This window comes from Adelges cooleyi, unplaced genomic scaffold (assembly GCF_023614345.1).
Source record: "Adelges cooleyi isolate 19-005CV unplaced genomic scaffold, UGA_ACOO_1.1 ACOO_flye_CR_arks_rails_tigmint_CR_PRNA_247, whole genome shotgun sequence".
In the NCBI taxonomy this organism is placed as follows: Eukaryota; Metazoa; Arthropoda; class Insecta; order Hemiptera; family Adelgidae; genus Adelges; species Adelges cooleyi.
Genome location: NW_026095912.1, coordinates 3,357,108 through 3,378,318, shown reverse-complemented (window position 1 = coordinate 3,378,318; position 21,211 = coordinate 3,357,108). Strand labels below are relative to the sequence as shown.

The 21,211-nt window shown below is 28.9% G+C and overlaps 1 protein-coding gene and 1 long non-coding RNA gene across 10 annotated transcripts in view; one reads left to right on the top strand and one right to left on the bottom strand.

Moving 5' to 3' along the window:
- The first annotated feature begins 50 nt into the window (after positions 1-50).
- Positions 51-2,562, top strand: LOC126836658 (uncharacterized). 2 transcript variants are annotated; one of them, XR_007685362.1, is made up of 6 exons: positions 51-245; positions 341-458; positions 535-598; positions 682-859; positions 1,562-1,682; positions 2,395-2,562. It is a non-coding gene; the product is annotated as an uncharacterized LOC126836658 (long non-coding RNA). The 2 variants fall into 2 exon arrangements; XR_007685363.1 differs by lacking the exon at positions 2,395-2,562 and adding an exon at positions 2,116-2,262.
- Positions 2,563-7,855: 5,293 nt separating this feature from the next.
- The window catches only part of LOC126836897 (plasma membrane calcium-transporting ATPase 3), a 67,339-nt gene continuing 53,983 nt past the window's right edge, over positions 7,856-21,211 (bottom strand). For 2 of the 8 annotated variants that reach the window (XM_050570607.1, XM_050570606.1), the window contains exon 16: positions 7,856-8,275. In XM_050570607.1, the coding sequence (XP_050426564.1) occupies positions 8,024-8,275 (252 nt within the window). In that variant the 3' untranslated portion in view covers positions 7,856-8,023. Of the gene's footprint in view, positions 8,276-12,940; positions 13,383-17,566; positions 18,444-21,211 lie in introns of those variants that run through there. The other 6 variants (XM_050570613.1, XM_050570614.1, XM_050570608.1 and 3 more) reach the window with 5 other exon arrangements.

Sequence of the window (21,211 nt, the reverse complement as noted above, 5' to 3'; positions counted from 1 at the left end):
AACTGTTATCAAAAAAATGTTATCAGCATTTCATTATCATGAGATTAAAATTGAAATTATTGTAATTTCAAAATTTTGCCTTGTGTGTTCAAAAAAACATTTTGTCTTAAATTATAGTGTTTAACTCATTTTAAGTAAAATGTAAAATTGCATTTACAACAGTACAATCGGAAAGAGATAGATTTTCGTTTATTTTTCGTACAGATATGCAACGTGATAAGAATTATGATGAATACAAACTCGAAGTAACCATTTCAACAATAAATAATTAAACTACATTCAATAGCAGTGTAATTTCTAAATAATACAATCAATGCTAACATTGATGATGACAATTTAGATGGTTTTGCTTCGGGCAACGTCGACAGCGGCGAGAAGTCTACTCGATCGGTGGTGGAAATCGGATTCTTGGCGTCTCTTGATCAAATCAAAGTTCATAAAGAACTCAAGTCGGATGCGTATGAATGCACTTGCTGTCTAAAACTTGTAAAATATTAAATATAATGTAATCAAAGTTTTTTTCTTTTATTGTAGATGTATATTGAACAGTAGTAGTAGAATCAATTGTCACGTGATGAATTATGAACGCTATGAAAATGTAAGCAAAAAGGTCATCTCATAGGTATTTCTATTAATTTATCTTTTATAAGTCGATCAATAATCTTTTGACTGTGTTTTAAGTACTCTAAAATTGGCTGTCCTTACAGGTCGGTACGGAGTAATGTGGCATGTTGCGGTCTACAAGACAAATATATGCGAGTAAATAGAGCACGGGGAGTACCAAGTCAGAATGACAGGATATGATGCAGCGTGGCTCTACGAGAGTCTCTCCCATCTTAGATGATGCTTACCTTAATAAGTAAATAGGCTATTGTAAAAAAGTATACAAAACAAAAATTGTTACGACCTCTGTGCACACATTGGCCGTTCTCAATTATGTACAATCACTTTATTTTTTGACCTTCCTCTACTTTTCTTAATTACAATACATTCCTCTCACGTGTATTGGTTTAACTTTTAAAATATGAATAAGTAAATTAATTTAAATAAAACTGCTATTATAAAAGCAACAAAAATACTTAAAAAGTTAAAAGGATGCAGTATCAGTTACACAATATATTCTATAAAGGTCACGTTGATATTTTTATGTCTGCTGTTTTTTTATTTCACAATTTAATTGTTAGTATTTTTCCACAGTTGTAATAATTATAGTATCATAATTATTTCAAGTAAAATATTCATTATTAATTTAATATCGAGGGAAATGTTATAACTAAGAATAGATTGTGATGAAACTGGGCAAATCGTTTAATAAGTGAAAATTATTTTACTTTTAGTAGTTGTATTATGTATCTGTCTTAGTAGTAAATAAAAGTATGACTAACTCATTTTTGTTCTTTAAATTTTGGTTGTTTTGGGAAATTTTCCTTGGAAAAAAAATACTTACCGGGTCTCGTTCCAAATTCCAATGGGTACAAATCAACGATAATGTGTATGCATATTTTCCTTAAACCTTTTTTTTGTGTTTGGAAAATATATATATTTATATATTTTTTTTCAGAATTAGACTAATATATCTACACAACACCTGGTTATTTTACAAAACATTTTTTAAATGAAACAATCTAATTTCAAACGATTAAATATTCAAAAGCCATTCAAACAATTTACGACCAAGGATGGTTTGTGTTTTATATTAACTAAAAGTTACTATGATGTATTAAATATTATAGTTTAGTTGCATACTTTTAAAAATTATAACTTTTTTTTCTTTAAGGAAAAATATTTCAACACATTTACAAAATAAATTGCCATTAATTTAATTTGGTTATCAGTGTATACAGAAAACTATGTATTTTGTATGAGACATTATTTCTTTTTGATTCAAAGCACAAATTGGATTACATTATTTTGATTTGTGTCCTTAATTTTTTTATTAAGTTACTGCAAAATTGTTTTTGGGTTACAACCAAACACATTATTTTAGATAGTAATAATTAAATTTAATATTTGTTAAAAAATTTTATGTTATCTAATTTTTAAAAAATTTAAAACGTTTAGAAAACAAACCTTATCGTAAAATATCGAGAAATAATTAAGTTTTCTTTTTTACAGGCAAGTATTTTTTGTCTTCGGCTTATATTTTTTTATCAGACGTTAAACCATGTAAACTTTTCTAATATAATCCAAGTGTAATCACTGCTGACCTTTTTTTTCAATTAGTGTTTGACAAAAAATCAATCTTTATTTCTTTTAGAGTTCCATAAAATTGATTTTTTGTAGTCTAAGTATAATGTTTTGTACATTTCTCTTCTACCTATAAAATATTAAAGAAGACAGCAAGTTTAATGTTTTTTTACATGTCTTATATTGTTTTTTTTTTTGTTTTAATAGCTACGGCGTTATCACAAGATGATAAGACGTCAAACGGACAAGTACGATCTGCAAACTACTCAAAACACTACGATTCAGCTACAAACAAATTTCAAAGCCGCCTGTCTAACTTATTTAATTCCTGTTTTTATTTAACAAATTAAATTAATGACTTGCATTTTATACTCAGATCTTTTTTATCTTTGGTATTTTTAAAAACAGTTAGCCTTATTTATAACTTACTAAAAATACAAATTCCCTATTTTCTTAAGTTTGCCCTATCTAATAAAAATACATAATAATATTCAATAAAATATGATACTTACCTACGTTTCCAAAGCCTATTTAAAATTTTTTTAATTATACAGCCAATTCGTCTTAGAGACTGTCGTAGGACATCTCATGATGGCAGCGTTAGACCTTTAAGTCCGGTTAAACTTACATGGTGACTATTTAATTAGGTACTTGACACAGAATGTAAACCCAATACTGCTATATTTTATTGTGTTTCATAGTTAAAATAGGTACCTACCGAAATTAACTACTGTGTGTGATTGTGTTAGGTTAGGTTACATTGAAAATCTAGATTTACAAAACCAAGAGGCGTTAAGGTAGATGATAATTTTTCCAATCATTTCCAGCCAATATTTGTATTTTTTAATTTAAATACATATCTACAAATTGCATGTAAAACAAACATTAACACAATTATTGTATGGCTAGCAGGTTTTTTTTTTTGGACCTAAACTGTTATTATAGTTATATAAGCTCTTGCTACGACTCGCTGTAAATTTGTCACCGTTAAATAACTACACGGTTAGTATCGGTGTTAAAATATCATGATTTTCATCTCAAATAACCTAATATAGCCATTAAAACAAAAAAGAAAGTATAGTTGTGAAATGTGATGCTACAAAAATTTACTTTAAAATCATTTTTACTTGTACTATGTCAACTTGGAGTTCATAATATCTACATATAATATAAAGTAAAGTCCAATATTGTTAGTGCCAATTCTATATAATTCCATAGTAATCTCTGCAACTACTGACTCAATTTAGATGAGGTTTTTTCCATTTTGTAGATAACTTCTTGAGATTGGCCACACACAAGCGAGTGGGATAGTGATATAATATGGATATGGAGAGAGGATGGGGTTGAAATACAGCTTGTACTTTAAATAAAATCATAAGATGTTTAATTCAAGAATCTTGGAACAAGATATACATTAAATTGTATACTAACCGCTTTGTATCTCTTTGTACTAAAAACACTTCTAATAATTTATAAAGTAACGATATAATGAGAACAAATAGTTGACAGTTTGTTATAGACATATATTTTTTTTTTTTGATAACAAAATTAAACTACACATTACAAAATCAAATAACTGTTTCAAATTTTACCAGTATAACAATAGCAAAAAAAATATTTTTTACATAACATAAAAAAAAAAATTCTGTTTCAAGTATTTTCTCTTCAGCAAAGTTCAGTTGCGGTTCAAGCTTGCCTCTCGTCTTCTATATTGTATCCGTCTCTTGGCCCTCCAGACGTACTTAACAGATAATGAGGTATATGCCCCTATAGAACGTACACAAAAAAATAAAAGTTAGTATAATATTTGTATTTTAAACAATTATTATTAGGTATGTATACATCACACAGGCCCACGACCTAAGAAGACTTTTTCGAAATTGCGCGGTTTTGGGTGTAGTTTATTGATTAGACATCAGCAAGCTACAGTGAAGTTTTGTGACACAAAGAGGGGATGGGACAGTGATAAGGGGAAATCGATAATAATAAGAGATTATTGATAAGAGAACCGGCTAATAATGGATGATTCGTGAGAGACAGTAAGAAATCGGATCATAAGACAGGGAAAAATTGGACTTTTATTAACCAAAACTGAAACAAAGAAATCTAAGCACACGATTAGATACAATAATTAGAACAATATTCTTATTAATTAAAACTCAAATGTTGTTACCTGTTAATACCGCTTTAATAGCATATTGGGATTATTGTTGATATTTTTATTTTTGGCCCGTGTATAAAAGGTGGACGAACAATAGGTACAACGCCAGACATTTTTTATTTTCAAAATAATAGTCATTTTCTAAATGGGAGTGTACATAATTCAATAATGCAGTACCTTGCGGGTACAATTTCTCTGATGTATATGTTTTTTAGCATAATGTTGTGTTTTGAAAATCCCATTAATCATACTTTAACCCTACTGAGACTCCAACGATAATATTACAAAGGGTTAAAACATTATTTTTTTAAACTTTGGACGTGGTAGCACTGTTTATTGCAATGGTAACCGGTTCATACCACAAAGTATCGTACCAGTAACCACCCTGGTAACTCAAACATAATTATTATTTATTACCCATTAACGTTATCCCGCTAAAGAAATTACAATAGTTTTTTTTGTTGTTAAGTCATGTTAAAATCGTAGCAGCTTTGAAAAAACAATATATTTTAAGGTAAGTAAATGTTTATTATATTCTGTTGTACACCTATTAATTGACCTACGTGTAAAACAAATCACACGAGACTATTTTTGTAGGAAAAATACTACATATTATGTATTTCAAATACCTTCAACCTAGTCGATAATAATATAAATAAATTCAAAAAAAGTGTTGTTTATACAAAACTGTTTGTACAAGTTTAGACTACAATAATTAAAAAAAAAACGGTTTCCCATTAACGGTAGAAAGGAAAAGGTTAGGTTACTTACACTTTATTACATTACCTATCTAAATTTCGGTTTTTTCTTTATATAATTTATTATTCCTCAAATTAACTGAGGAATAAAATATAATTTATAATAATACATTTTAAGAATGCAAATTAAAAACGTTTTACATATGAATGATTTTCAATGAGTATAAGACAAATTTCGGCCATTACTGCTGTTCAAGTAGGAATGCATGATATTAACTGTTAAAATGTTGTTTTTTTTCTTCAAATCAAATATCTACTACATTAAGACTTTGTGGTTTCATTAAAAAAAAGAAAAAATACCAGGACAAGCCTATATTTTATGGTCATGACCCAAACAGTATAACTATAAGAAAAAAGCGTACCTTCTTTCAACTATATAATATATTATTATATTTTGTACACATATATAGACGACAATGAGGAAAAAAATGATTAACAGTAATAGTTATTCGATATATTATATTCTAATATAATAATTATTAATAACGGATTATAATTTTAAAGCGTGCTCGTACAATACTACTACAGTTTGACGGTGTGCATGTTTTTCTATGCACTTTTTTATATATATTTAAGTATACACGTTATAATCATCATGGTGAGACTCGAATAACAACTATTAAGTATAAAGTAACGATAATAAATTTATAATAATATAAATATAATAATGAACGTTTAAGGCTAAAAGTATATGCGACGCGACAAGAGCATATTTTAGGTACATAATAATATATTGAGCAGCACTTTTTTTATCATTTTTTTACCTTTGTTTGTTATGTTTTAATGTAAAAAGCTTATACAATTATTATTGTTCGTCTCGTGTTTTAGTTTACACGCGTTTTTTTTTAGATTTTTACACAGCTAAAAATCGACTGGGATAGGAAAAGAAAAAAAATAATCTACACAATAATATATTAATACTATTCGTAGTAATAATTATAATAATAATAATAATAGTATTACCTACGACGAGTGAAAAATAACATTACAATTTTACAATAATATTATAAGTCAAACGTATATTGTTGTTATTTATTCAATTAAAAATAATTTAAATAATATGTACACATATACGACGCTTATTGCCTAATTATGTAATAATAAATATAACCAACGAAAAAAAAAACAAAAACATAAATAGATAATTAATAATAATAATAATAATTATAATATTAATTTTAAAAAAAGTTGAAACACATTTTTTGTTTAGGGGTTTAAAAAAAAATTGTAATCTATATTATTTAATCGTAATTTTTATTTTAAATGTATATATACAACAAAAAAAAAAATAATAATATTAAGTTAAGTATAAAAAAAGAGAGGATAAATATTATTATTACGACTAAAAAAAAAAAAAATCAAAAACCTAAACTAAACTAATTTGTAACCTTTTTTTTTTTTTGATCAAAACGCGTGTCTAAATAGTTTGTTTAAATAATAAAAAAAAATTATTATTGTAAAAATAAATACTAATTACAACTGTAATCGAGTGACGTTATTCGTGTAAATTGTTATTTGTTTGTTAAAAAAAAAATTATCATTATATTTATATATATATAAATATATATATTTAATAATAGGGAACACAATTGTTATAACATTATTGTAATAATGTATATATGTATATTTTAATTGAAACATTTAATTTATGTGAAATTCGCACGTGTGTACAACTTATGTACTCATACAATATATGTAAGTACACACGTTAAACTTTAAAGTGTTCGTGAGTTTAATTGAGTGTGTGTGTGTATGTGAGTTAAGTATAGAAATATTAACGTTATTATAATATATTTAATACAAATAAAATAAATAAATAAATGCATATTCGGCGGCAGCGAGAAATTTATTATAATTACTTGAGAGAGAGAGAGAGAGAGAGTAGAGAGAAACATAATATTAATATATTATTATAGAGAGAGGCGAATAAATATTAAATCTACGTTAAACGTTTTATTTGTTTTGTTTTAAATAGTCCTTAACGATACTTAAAAATCTAACGAATTTCATAGTAATATATTAAAAATTATAATTTACATATTTTATTATACGGGAAAAAAAAATGTTTAAACATCAATATTACCTCGCCTATATTTCCATGTACAATGCACTACCAACTAGCCAACGATAACTATACACCCACCCCGTCCCACCTATCTTATTACCGGATTTTCTTCGATCAGGTCGAAATTAAACAGTTATGAACTAAAAAAAAAAAATTAAGGTCTTTTTTTTTATATAAGGCACATAATAGTATGCGTGAAATTTCGTTTGGCGAACCTGAATCGCTCGGGCGAGGTGGGCGCGATATAACATTACATTATATATAATTAATAATAATCATAATAATATAAATACATGTATATCCGTATATATTAATAAATATACATGTACACACACATAAAGGGTTTGTAAAAACCCTAAGCGTACATATAATATGTGTATACGTAATATAAATGTACATTTATATATATATTTATATACATATACAAATAAGTGTGAATGTATTTGTTTGTAAATATATATGTATATTCTCAAAAAAGAACTATGAATTAGTAAAAGCGAAACGATTTAATTATTATTAACTATTTCGGTAATCCCCGGTAATTAAAAAAAAAAAAAAGATTTTTATTTAAATTTAAATATTTATTTTAGTTGAAATTTTTCGCGCGCGCGTTATCTATCTATCTATCTATATATATATATATATATATATATATATAACATACATATAAAATTAAGTATGATTTACCATCTATCGTTGATACATACGAATATATAATATATATATATATATATATATATATATGTATATCTATCGTGTTACTTATTAAAATAATAATAATAAAATATTAATATTTAATTAATTAGATTTTTAAAATTATGAATTTATGAACACCACCGTGTGAACGCCCCCTTAGACGGCCGTCTCGGTGTGGCTGTGCGACGACAGGCGTTCCACGTCGATGTGCGGCACTCCCATTGTGTTTTCGCTGTCCACGTAGTCGATGGACCCGTTGTTGGTGCCGCTGACGCCGCCGCCGCCGGACGAAGCGGCCGCCACCGCGGACAACCGCTTGCTGAAGCACGGCTGCTTGCGTAGCACCTCGGCCAGCGACTCGCCGTACCGTGCGTCCAGGCCCTGGCGGAAAGCGTTAACCACTCGTATCTGCGCGACGGGTGGTAACAGTGACATTGGTAGAAATAGTAGTAGTAGTAGTGTAGTGGTAGCAGTGGGTAGAGTACGGGCCGCCGCAAGAAGAGAACGGGCAGAAAAAAAAAAAAAAAAATATATTATATATCTTGATTAATAATTTTTTTATAGGTATGTGTGTATAGGTAATAATAATATGCGTTAAGCACACAACGATGATATAATATGAGGCGCTCAGATGCCAAACCGTTAAACTAGTTATTCAAAACAATGTATGTAAGTACAATTGTCAATTTTCTTAGCGAACTCTAGTGGTGAAAAATTCAACTATAGTAGTAGTTATTTATCTTGACCACTGAAAATTATACACTTCTTAATCAAACCATGCTATTATTTGCAATTTGAAAAAAAAGTGGAGTTAATCAATCGGTTTGGCATCTGAGCGCCTCGTATGTAATAATAATAATAAAAACGATAAAAAATTATCAATAACCTACTCTACGCGTGTGCGCGTTTATCCGCGTTAAAAAAAAAATAATTAAAATATGATAAATCTAATGAAATACAAAATCGACCGATTTAAATAAATATAAAAAATAAATAAAAAGGAATGCGGTAAATGATAATAAAAAATAGCTGGAGCAATTGTGATTGTATATATATATATATATATATTATTTCGTGTAAGTCTATAGTAATAATATACTAAATTAATAAAGTCGGTACCACTGACTTTTTGTTTGTATGGATTATCGTTACAATAGAGTAATATTTTACAACAACTCTAAGCAGACCGGTCGTGACCCTAGTCAAACCAAATCCTCAAGTCTCCGTGCGAATGAGACGGACTGTAACTTACCACACAACATATTATTTAAACACGAGTCTGTCACTTTCACCGGATGACAAAAAGGTTGATAAAAAAATAACATCTCATACCACGTGCGAGAGAGAGACGGAGGTGGTATTTTAATAAGATGTAGAAGGAAATTAGATCAGAGATTTCGTGCGGATCACTTAAGGTAGTTCGCCAAAAGTAGGAAAGGTAACCACAATGACACACGACAATCAGATTACAATCAAGTAGTTCAATAACGAATATAGGAGTCTGTAAAAGGCTAAGATCCAAAGGTAGAGTGTAGCTGTTATACCAAGGAGAGCAAGCAGCAGATTGAGTAGAGACATTTATGTGGGAAACAAAATTACTGAGGATACAGTTAACAGAAGATTCAAGAGCGACTGAAAGTAGAAAAAAGGCGGTATAATAAATGAACATAAAGTGTTATGTAAAGATTGGGCTGGCCAATGAGAAAATATGTGACCCAACGTGATTGACAGGGTTAGTAACGAGTTCTCGTATATTAAAATATATTCGGAGAGTTGTGCTAGTAGCTGGACAAATCAGTATAAAACTAAACTTTGAGGGATTTGGTTAGACCTAACTAAGATATATAACATTGAGGAGTTAATAAGTTTGATGGATCAAAGTAGAAGCAAGACTGGTAATAGGTAGAAACTGTATTAATGGAGATGACTAAAGGAGATTGCAATGGATAGAAGAAATGGTAATCGGCGGAAAAGTATAAAATAAGATCTATTTTGCATGTGCTAAATCGAACAAGAATCAGGCATAGAACCTAAGTTTTACTTGGATAACGAGTGGGAACTGTAATGAGGAAAATTAAGTATTTGGGATCAGTTATGCAGAAGCCAGCGGAGAATAGAAGAAGTAATGAGTTTACAAGTTTGGGAGCTGTGCCAATGACGGTAAAAATGAAAGAGCATATTGAGTAGTATTGGCATGTAAAAATAAGGGAGAAATGTAAAATAGTAAAACAAGAGATCATCGTAGAGGGATTAGGGGTGGGAGTAGACCGAAGAAGTGAGTGGATGTAATAAATAAAGACATAGAAGTGTTATAGGAAAATGACAAAGGTGGATGTGAGTGTTTGACACTGCAATGAAGAGAAGATGAAACATTTGATGATAAGGTATGAGTGTTTAAGTCGAGATTGAGCCAACCACGATAGATCAAAAAAAGAGAGGAAAGCCAAACAGGTAAGAGAGATTAGTGTAGATATTTGGATTGGGTTACGTAACGTTTGATTAAGTGAAAATGATAAAATCAGTAGAATGAGTATGAAGAAAAGAGATTCAACTGAATTGCACAATTTTAATGGAATACCACCGCTTGTCTCTCGCACGTATTTTGACGATATCAAAATCTGGGGTGAAAATAAAATGGTTTGCCGGTTTTCCCGGGAAGCCATATTGGAAAAAATCTATAGGTTCGACATGTGATCACGAGCAGTCCGTTTAGTGCATTATAGGCATGAATATATTTTAGCTATATGGTTAGTGATTTGTTATGATAAAAAAAAAAACAAATATTTATATATAAATTATCATTATTAATATAGCATCAGCGGCGGCATCGGCAGCGACATAATAATAATATTATAATATACACACACAGTATGCATTTTACGATGTATAGGTATATAGTAATAAATAATAAATGCTCGATTAAGATTAGATTGGTTAAGATAAATTAAAAAAAAAAAAAAATACATACATGTGTGTGTATATAATATATGCGTTAATGATTTGATGACAGTGGTATGGTAATAGCTGGTATGTATATATGTATTAAATATAATATATCGAGTACACATTATGTGTATACCGATAAAAAAAAAGGGGTGTTGGGCGGTGGTAACAATAATTAAAATAATAATATTGTTTTTGATGTATGTATAAGCGGATTCGGACGAGGAAACGGCGAGGAGACGAGGAAGAGGGCTGTTGGCGGTACAAGAAATGGGTAGGCAATAGCTGGTAGAGTATATGTGTACATGCAATAAGCGATTTGGGTATAGCATATAAAAGCAATAGTAAAAAATATAAATAAAACATGGTTCTCGTATCTAGACAATTTACAGGTAGGTATGTAAGCGACAAGGTTAAAAATGCATATTGTATAATAATAAGCAAGCGGCAAATCAAAAATACATTGAAACGACACAACAACTCGTCATTTATATATGTACATAATATTGTCTATTTTATTATGTTATTATCGTCCGAATAGTAGTAGTGGTAAATTATTGTGGTAATGACGGCAATGGTAGAAGTGGTAACGGCGGTCATTAAACGCCGTTGATGGTAGCGGAGTGCGCAAATGATTTCCTTGAGATACACAATTTGTACTCAAGGTGTGAACCGATCAAAACCAGGTAACCAGACCACACAAATCTAAGTCCAAATACGATAATATATACATGAATGCATGTACATGCGCGCACGTGTGTTTTAAATATTGTTTTGGGAGGGTTTTTCCCAAAATATTATTACCGTGAGTGTACCCCTACAGAGTACACCCCTTATACTAATAAATTAATACAAAAAAAAAACACATCTTTGGTTTCCTGGACCGAGTCTGCTTCTTCACTGTTGAGTCAGCACACAATACCGACAGAGATAAACCATGAATAGAAATACTATTTTAATAAATATATATACATATTTGTTGTATATGCTCAAAAGCGTGTTGACTATATTTTTCATATACATAGTGTATCAATATAATAAATTATAACATGTTATTATTATATCGTACAGAAATATTATAATGTTTGGTAGGTATTGATTAGGATTAGGTATGTTAATAAATTATCATCTTTCTAATTATTACAACTTATATTATTAAAATACTATGAGAACTGAGTAAAAAAAAAAATAAATAAATAAAACAGACAACAACATTATCCTATGGAATTAACCTTAACGCTATAAACTATTACAATAATAATACTATAAATATATTATATTAAAAAGGCACACACCAGGTTTTGGAAACCGCGTGGAGTGATCAATAACTATATAGTGACTAAACAACACAAGTATTTTTACCTACTTAAAATATAATATATTTAAATTATTTGTTAAATAAAACTACCAAAACGTAACGGCGGTTTTATATACTATTTTTTTTAATTATATGTTATATCTTAATAACGTGTAATCTTAATAACAATAGTCAATTTTTTAATATAATATTTATCGTATATCAACAATAATAAAATAACAACAACAATACTGACTTCTAGTAAAAACGCTAACAATATTATTAGGTATTATTAATGTTATTTTTATTTTTTTTATTCCGATGCACCTCATATAGTTTTACTAACTAAATAACAACGGTTGAAACAAAACGGACTCGACTGACTCTGAGCAAATATACATATATATATATATATATATATTTAAATAATTTTTAGTTTTAACGACGCTTTTTAGCGCACCTTAACTCGCAAATTAAGTACAATGGCGGTTTAATATACATTTTGTATATTAGAGAACGATGATTGTAACGAAACGACTACCGTAGCATAATATATTAACAAGGAAGGCGTAAAAAAAGCGAAAAGAAGTAAACGAAAGTAGGTGTTCCAACTAAATAGGTATACAATAAAAGTTTTAATAGTTTATAGAAATGACAAACAACGCGGGTACCTAATAATTAATATTGCTGTGTCTTCCTAATTAATAAGAACGAAAAAATAATAACTAACTAAACAAAACGCTAATATAATAATAGTAAAACTTATATAATAATATATATATATAAACATATATTATTATATATTAGGTATCGTATCCGTTTGGCTAAAACTAATAATACAAGTAGGTAACTCTACAAAAATATTATAATATTAAAATACACTAAAACTATGAAAATTACAATATATATTATACCTAGTAGTATTGTCGTTGGGATAAAATATCGAAACATTTTTAGTCAATTATTTCTATATCATAGGAAAAAAAGAGTTCTAGTTAAATAGGAGTGATAATTATTATTATTGTAATAAAAAAAAAAACTATTATTGTTCTTTTTTTTTGTTTTCTAAACAATTGGAATTTAAACGAAAATGTAATTTTTTTAACGGCGGACTAGTTGCACGTGCCGCGGTGGTGGTACAGGTCGTATATGTGGTCGGTGTTTTGTGGTCGAGTTGGTGGTGTTGGTAGTGGTGGTGGTAGAATAAGGTTGGCGACAATGACGGTCAGTGTGCCGCCGACATAACTCGAACTAGTAACTATTCTTCACGGCCACCTTTGAACAAAATCAATAATCGCCACAAAAAAAAAAATTGGAATTGTGTAAATCATCATTTTACATAACATACATCATATATATATATAAATGTATATATATAGACGTATAAACAAATAGTTATTGTATACATATATATATATTTATATATACATTTAAAAGGAGAGAGTGTAACATAATAATATTCGGTTGTCAAGTGCGAACACCTAATTTGTTTATGTACACACACATACTGGACAGAGCAATAGCTGCGACAAAGACTCAGTTTAGAGCAGCAGCATCATCACCACATCGCACACCATCCGCTGCTGTTTTTTTAAAAATTTTTTTATTAAGGAAGGGTTGTTTTTTTTATAGAAATTAAATAAAAAATAAATAAACAAAACGCTCGAATGGGCGTTTCGGAACACGCTGTTCCGAATAACCGTCACGAGAGTTATCTCAGCCCCGGTGAATCGAAGCAGCAGCAGCAACACTACAAGGCCTAAGAATAGACCGACAACAATCGCCTAACGCCAGAGATCTGTCATAGCTCACAACATAGGCGATAAAGGGTCGACAAGTCCGAGCTAATACTTGTGGATCATTTTGAGTTGCATTGAAAAACAAACCGGAATGCTCGACAGAGTCACCGAAAGAATAACCTAACCTAAACTTGTGTATGTGTATATGTGTGTGTGTGTGTGCTATTTTTACAGTGTTAAACAGGAAAAACCCATCAAAGCAAAATAACGAACAGTAACGAGAACAGCAAAATAATTCAACGATGTCGAGTGACACGCGAATCTCTAACGGCCGTTCTCAGCATGGATAAGAATTATAGACAAATTTGTACTTAATAACTGACTTGTAATACCTGATTTACAAAGCTACAGGCAAAATTTGTTTTTATTATTGAAAAACAACTATTTTCGTTCGAGTTGTCAGTATGAGTGATTCGTCAACAATTATGTGTTTAACTGCGGGCATTGTACAATTTCAGTTTTTGATGAAAATCGTTTTCTAAAAAAATGTGTTATTCGGCTAATTTCGAAAATACCAGAAGCAATTCGAATGTAGAGTTTTCTACATCTTTCATGTGCTCTTTAAAAACAATGATTCCGAGTAACCAACAAAGAAATAGAAAAAAGGCTGAGTTTACAAATCAGGCGGTGAGAATAGCGAATGCTGCATTTGCATCTAAGTGATTGGAAATACCCATAAGGCACAGTGATAAAAAGTAACGGAAAACAAAAACGGCGAATCTCTTCGACAGTGGCTAACAGCGACGGGAATCGAATTAAAATAGTAATTTAATAAACGTCGATTTAGTACAGGACAAAAGGTAAAACAAAAATCTCGTTAATCTCGAAACGTGCCCAAAGTAGTATCTAAAGCTAACAGGACAACTTTTGTACAAAGTGATCCATTTGACGGGTTTTTCACACGAGTCGACAGCGAAAAAACATGATACTATAAATGCCTATCCGAAGTAATTATATGCGTTTCGATATCGTGAGCGAGAAAACAAAACGAGATATAGTTTAAGACTTAAATTATTTTTTTAGAGTTAGCGCACGTAATCGTACGCACAATATAGGTATTATATAAAAATGTATAATAATCATCGTCGAATAGGCGGTGAGCGGCAAAGGAGGAAAAATAGAGAAAAATCATACGCAGGCAAAAAATAAAGTTTCCAAAAAATCAATATCAAAAAGGGTAAAAAACAAAACATAAAAACGCTAAGTACACGCTAGATAATAATACATGTAAAACGTCGTTGGAAAAATGATATAATGATCGATGGATAATGGTAATGGATAATGATCACACACGACATTGTGGTCCAGTCTACTCAGCTATGATGACTTAATATTATTATACAAAACAAAATCAACGAAAAATAATAATAATAACAAAATAATAATATTCTAGTGCTGCTGCAGCGGCGGCGGGGGCGACGGTTTGTTGTCAGATGGTATAAAAAAAATGTCGTGTATAATATAATAATAATAGTATGGTTTTATGTACTAATTATACATGTATGACGGCAGTAAAAACAGTAAACGGTTCGTAATACAAGCATGCAAAAAATAAAGAAATATTGCCAGACAACAACAATAAACACCACATCATACCAAGATATACACTCGTACAACAACAATATTGTATCATTTTGTACGTATATAAATATACATATATATAACATAGTTTCTAAAAAAAAACACACACAAAATCAAAATTTGTATTTCCGCGTTAAACTAAATAATATTGTATCATGATGAGTATAGTATGTCGAGTCCGTAACACCAGTAATAAGTGCTGTATAATGTGAGAGAAGTGTGTTGAAGTGAAAAGTCAAAGGACACACACAATTAATTATACAATACAGTAATAGTATCATTATAAGCCACGAGAGAAAGAGAGAGATGTTTTTGCAATGAAGATCATCGTTATTATTGACCATTAAAAATAGTAACCTAAGTATACAACAACAATTGTATTATAGTCGAGGATAAATGTTTTATTTTGCGTTATTATTATTTGTATTTTTTTCTACACGCAATACACACTCGACGCCAAAAGGTGCCATCGCTAAGCTTATTGTGTTTTGAATATATTTACCAAAAATCGTACATTCGTTGAATTTCAATACATACATATTGGCACTATGACGCTATGTGTATGATATTATATATATAATACGAGTTAAGTGTAATCAGTGCTACTGCCGGATTTTGAAAACGGTTAACCGATTTAACTACAGGACAACAACAATATAATATGAAAAAAATGTATACCAAAAAGTGTATTTTTTTTTAAAATTATTTTTTGCTGTGCAATTTTATTAACTGGTTTTTAAAAAGTTTTTTAACAGAAATAATAATATAAATAATAGATACTCAACAAACTATTGACGGAATCCACTTAATATTATTTACTTACTATGTATAATATTATTTATATGGTGATGATAATAATTATAATAAAAGAACTATATATTTTTATAAAGAAGCGTTTGACTTACGCTAATAGTTATTATTATAATTAAATCGAAAAAAAAAAAGAATTTTTTGGTAATTAAATACTAATTAACACTAAAATATTAGAACTAATTATACTATCAACGGTCACTACTAATAACAAACAAAACTATGAAGTCATAATAACAGTATCTCATACGAGACAAGTAATGCAATTATTTAAAAAAGATTAAACATTTTTTTTTTATAATTATTATTATACATCTAATTAAGTATAAATCTAAACAGCCGTTTATCCCATTTTATTCCCTCATCGCTACTATAAAACACAATACATTGTATTGTAAATAGCTTAATAATAATTATTTGACATCAGCAGCGTGTGCGGACAAATGTTTAAGATAGTGAAAAATAAATTTAAATAGTCGTTATAAATAATTTAAAAAAGCGTTTGTTTATTTGGCTTTTAGTAATGGCTTTTTTTTTTAATATATAAGTACTAAAATTACATTAAAACATATAATTTTTATTTCTATCAAAAATAATGTAATATAATAATAATAATAATAATAATAATAATAGAAATTTGTTGAGCTTAAGTAAACGCACACACACACACACACACGTTCAAACGCTCCAAGTGAGGATTTTTTTTTGCAATTAGCAATGTAGTTTAAAATGTATTAAGTCATTTAATAGATAGTATGCGAGTCGTCGAATGTTGTTGGACATCGTAAAGGGATGTGTGTGAGTGAGTGAGTGTGTGTGAGTGTGTGTGTGTGTCAATGTTATACATAAATATTCGGTGCAGGGTGCAATTCGAATAGTGTCAAATGTAGTCAAATGATTGTTGATCTTAGTCGTTAAATTAAAAATTATATATAATAATAATAATAGTAATAGTAATATAACTTCTAGAACGTTAGTAGCGCTAATTTTAGTTAACAAAATTATTATACTAAAAATGTAATAAAAAAAAAAAAAAACGGTAAACAATACGTCGGTATGGCTGTAAGAAAAATATCGCGCACGAGGTGTATTTGTTATTTTTTTTAGAATTAAATTATTACTACGTTGGCGACACTGCGCTTACAGTGTGTGAAACGAATGGCAACGTTTGATATTTAAATTTAAATGTCAATTGGAAAACCAGAAAAGAGTAGGCAGTGTTTTACAGAGTGCGCGATTTGTCGTACAACCTAACACACGTATTATGAATTGTATTTTTTTTTAAATTTATTTATAAATTACGTTAACGTCAAAAACTAATGTTTTTTTATTGTTTCATAAAGCGTATAAAAAAGAAAAAAGAAAAATGGAGAAATATAACGTAACACTATTATCGTATAATGTATTATTATTATTCGTATTAAACGTAATTAAACCCTATAAAACTATTATCATTTAATTATAGCCCTCTAATATAGTTACGATTAACCCCGTGGCAAAAACAGTTCAACATCATAGTATAATGTATAAGTAACTAATTTAATAATAATAATACTATTTAACAATATCGCTCCGTGTATGTGTATACACATAAAACATGTTTATTCGACAATTATAATATTAGAGCTATGGATCGGAAGAACGTTTGGCAATGGTATATTAATAAGTTAAGGCTCGCTTTGTTTTTTAATCAAGTCTATGTTTTTTTTTTTTTTAAATATAAATCTTAAAAAAAAACAACAAAAAGTCTATTGTTGGCAGAATTGAACACACGCATCTGTATATGTATGTTTATGCATATACTAATATACAGAGCGATCGAAAAGAATGTTTTAACAATCATGACAATAATAATAATAATAATAGTAATCATAATACAAAGTTAAAGGCCGTTCTCATCACCAATTAAGTCTATTCGCGTCTACTCTTTCCCGTATTACTTTTGAATACATTTTTTTTTTTTAAATTTTTGTTTCATTATAAAATAATAATCGTTAGTTGCTACTACTATTCATTTATTTTGCGAAACAATAGCAATAAAAAGGCCCGATTTGTTTAATTATTTTTTTTTTTGTTAACGTGTGTGTGGTGCCTTGTGTCCGAGACGAACAACAACCGGTCAAACCATTTGACCTTGCCACAATCTCTGAAAAGAAACATGTGTGGGTTACAAAAAAAAATTCTCAGTAATCTCTCCCCACTTGGCAGAGTGGTGAACAATAATCAATCAACAACAAATGAATAATAATCGATGGAAAACATAAAAAAAAAATTAATCATGTATTCAAATGCAAACCAAAATATGAAATTAAAATTTAAAAAAATCATCCACACACATAACTCATTGGCATAAGCGGCAACGAGCATAATTCATGAGTCGGGCTCGTCGAAAAAAAATACAACGAAAAAATTAAAGGAAACAAAAAAACAAAAATTACATTTAGCAGCCAAAATATGTAAGTAAATAATAATAAATAATTAGTATAACAATAAATATTATATTATAATAAACATATATTATAATATATAAATAAATGTATAAATCACGCGTGTAGTTAAAACCAAAAAAAAAAAAAACGCATACACACACACACGCACACACAAATAAAGAAAAACTAAATGTATAGAAAATTTGTAGTTTGTTATTATTATTATTATTATTATCCTTAAACTGTATAATAGTGTATTAAAAAAACCAAAAATTAATCTTACTATTCTTACTATGACTATTATTGTTATTTAATTGTTTGAGTGATTATATAAATTCAGTGAATTAATAAAATAAATGCAATACTGTCTGTGTTAGTAATAATTGTAAAATGAAAAGTAAAAATAAATGATTATAGGGTTATATGTGTATTGTATATTTTTTGTGTTAAGCGACAATAATCAAAAAGAACAAGTATAATACAGTGGAAAATGTTGTTGTTGCTTTGCTTTGCTAAATTATAGTAGAAAATAAAACGTTCGAGGGCTAGGTATTAAAAAAAATATATATAATAAATAAATAAATAAATAAAAAAATGATGTGTACTCATAAGATTTACTTATATTTTATACCCTTACCTCTAACGTGGTGCGGGTGCAGACTTTTTTCGTTGCCCCTTTAACTTCGGCGGCGATTGAATTTTTTTTAAGTTTTATATTATAATGCAAACATTAAAAACGATTTAACGAAAACGAACCGTATCAAAAATAAATAATAATAAAATAAAAATGGTAAATAACTATAAACAAATAAATAAATGTATATATATATAAAAAAAAGAATACGGGTTCTTCTATATTATATCATATATAAATAAATATATATATATAATATGTCAGCCTTATCAACAACGTTACCGCCTATTATTTACGTCTATCGGCTTATCACTATAAAAATGATAACATAATGTAATAATAATAATAAACACACACGCGCGCATTTTCCACCTGACCACTTCTACTATTTTTTTTTTTTTTAATATATACTTTTTTTAAAATATATATTAATATTTTTTTGTTTTCCTTCGGTGATGATAATAATAATAATAACAACGGAATAAATAAATAATTATCGTTATTTACAATAGTAAATTAAAAAAAATTGTTTTACCGGTCTAAAAAAAAAAGATGGATTATCATGGATATCATGTAATGTGTAAATTAAAACGAAGACGTCGATTAGTTTTTTTTTTTAAATCACACCAAACACACAAAAGCACACAGGTGCATTATTAAACACACGCACACAAACTGTAACGAAATCGCCGCCGGTTTACATATTAAAACACAAGTGCGCCATACAAAAACATGTCCGTGTAGTAATTTAACTTATAAAATAACATGATAACAAAAATGTATATGTATATAAATAGTTTACATTTTATATGCATACATATGTTTGTATATATATATATAAACTAAAAAAGCCATGCAAAGCTAGTAAATATCGTACAAATACAAACCACAAACTGAACACACAACGTGCATACAAAAAAAAAAAAACCCATAACAAACTCTATGAGATAAATAATTAAGAAGGAACTGTTGGTAGCAGAGCGTGGTAGGTAACAGCAGCGTTTTTTTTTCATCCGTAAGTACAATACTAAATAATAATATATTCCACTACGTAATAATATATTAAATTATGTATTTTCGGCGCTATTGTACTAAGACTTCTACTACTATTACGGGGTTCGGACTGGTATTATATTCAATCGATTGCGATTTATGCACAACAATAAGTTATCACGAAACAAATTAAAAAAATACGACAAAAATGTTACAAAAAACGTTGTGGAAAAACTATACAGGTTATTTTTGAACCCCCTTCGCCCATTTTATTGTTTTTTTTTGTTTTTTAACTAAAAAGAAACGACCAAGACGTATGCAAAACCAAACAAAAACACACACGCGTTCAAACTGTTATTTTGGGAAAGTACACAAATAAAACAAATAGGTAAAACGACAAATAACAATTTGTAATGCGGTCAACATTTCCATGCACTAAAATTCGGTAAAAACTCTGGACAGAACCGTCGCCTGGCTTTGAGTGCGATTGACCTTATTGAAAATAAACGTTCAACTATTGTGGATTAAGGTGGAGCGAAAAAAACAGTTTTGGCGTCAGTCATAACGTAGACACGGTACATGAAATAAGAATAACCACAATTGTGATAACTCTTATTATTCCCAAGAAAGGTTATGTGCGGGACTAAGCTGCGGGAAAGATATAGAAGAAAACTATGCGATGATTCGATTTGCTTTTCCATTTTTTTAATCGAAAAACCAAAGCTTCATCATGACACTCGCAGTTTGCATAATCGTTACCACGAAACAATGATGGTCATTTACCTAAAACTTTGTTTATCTACAACCCGTAGAACTTGTGTTAAAAATCTCAAAATGTAGTTTTTTTAGGATTTGGAA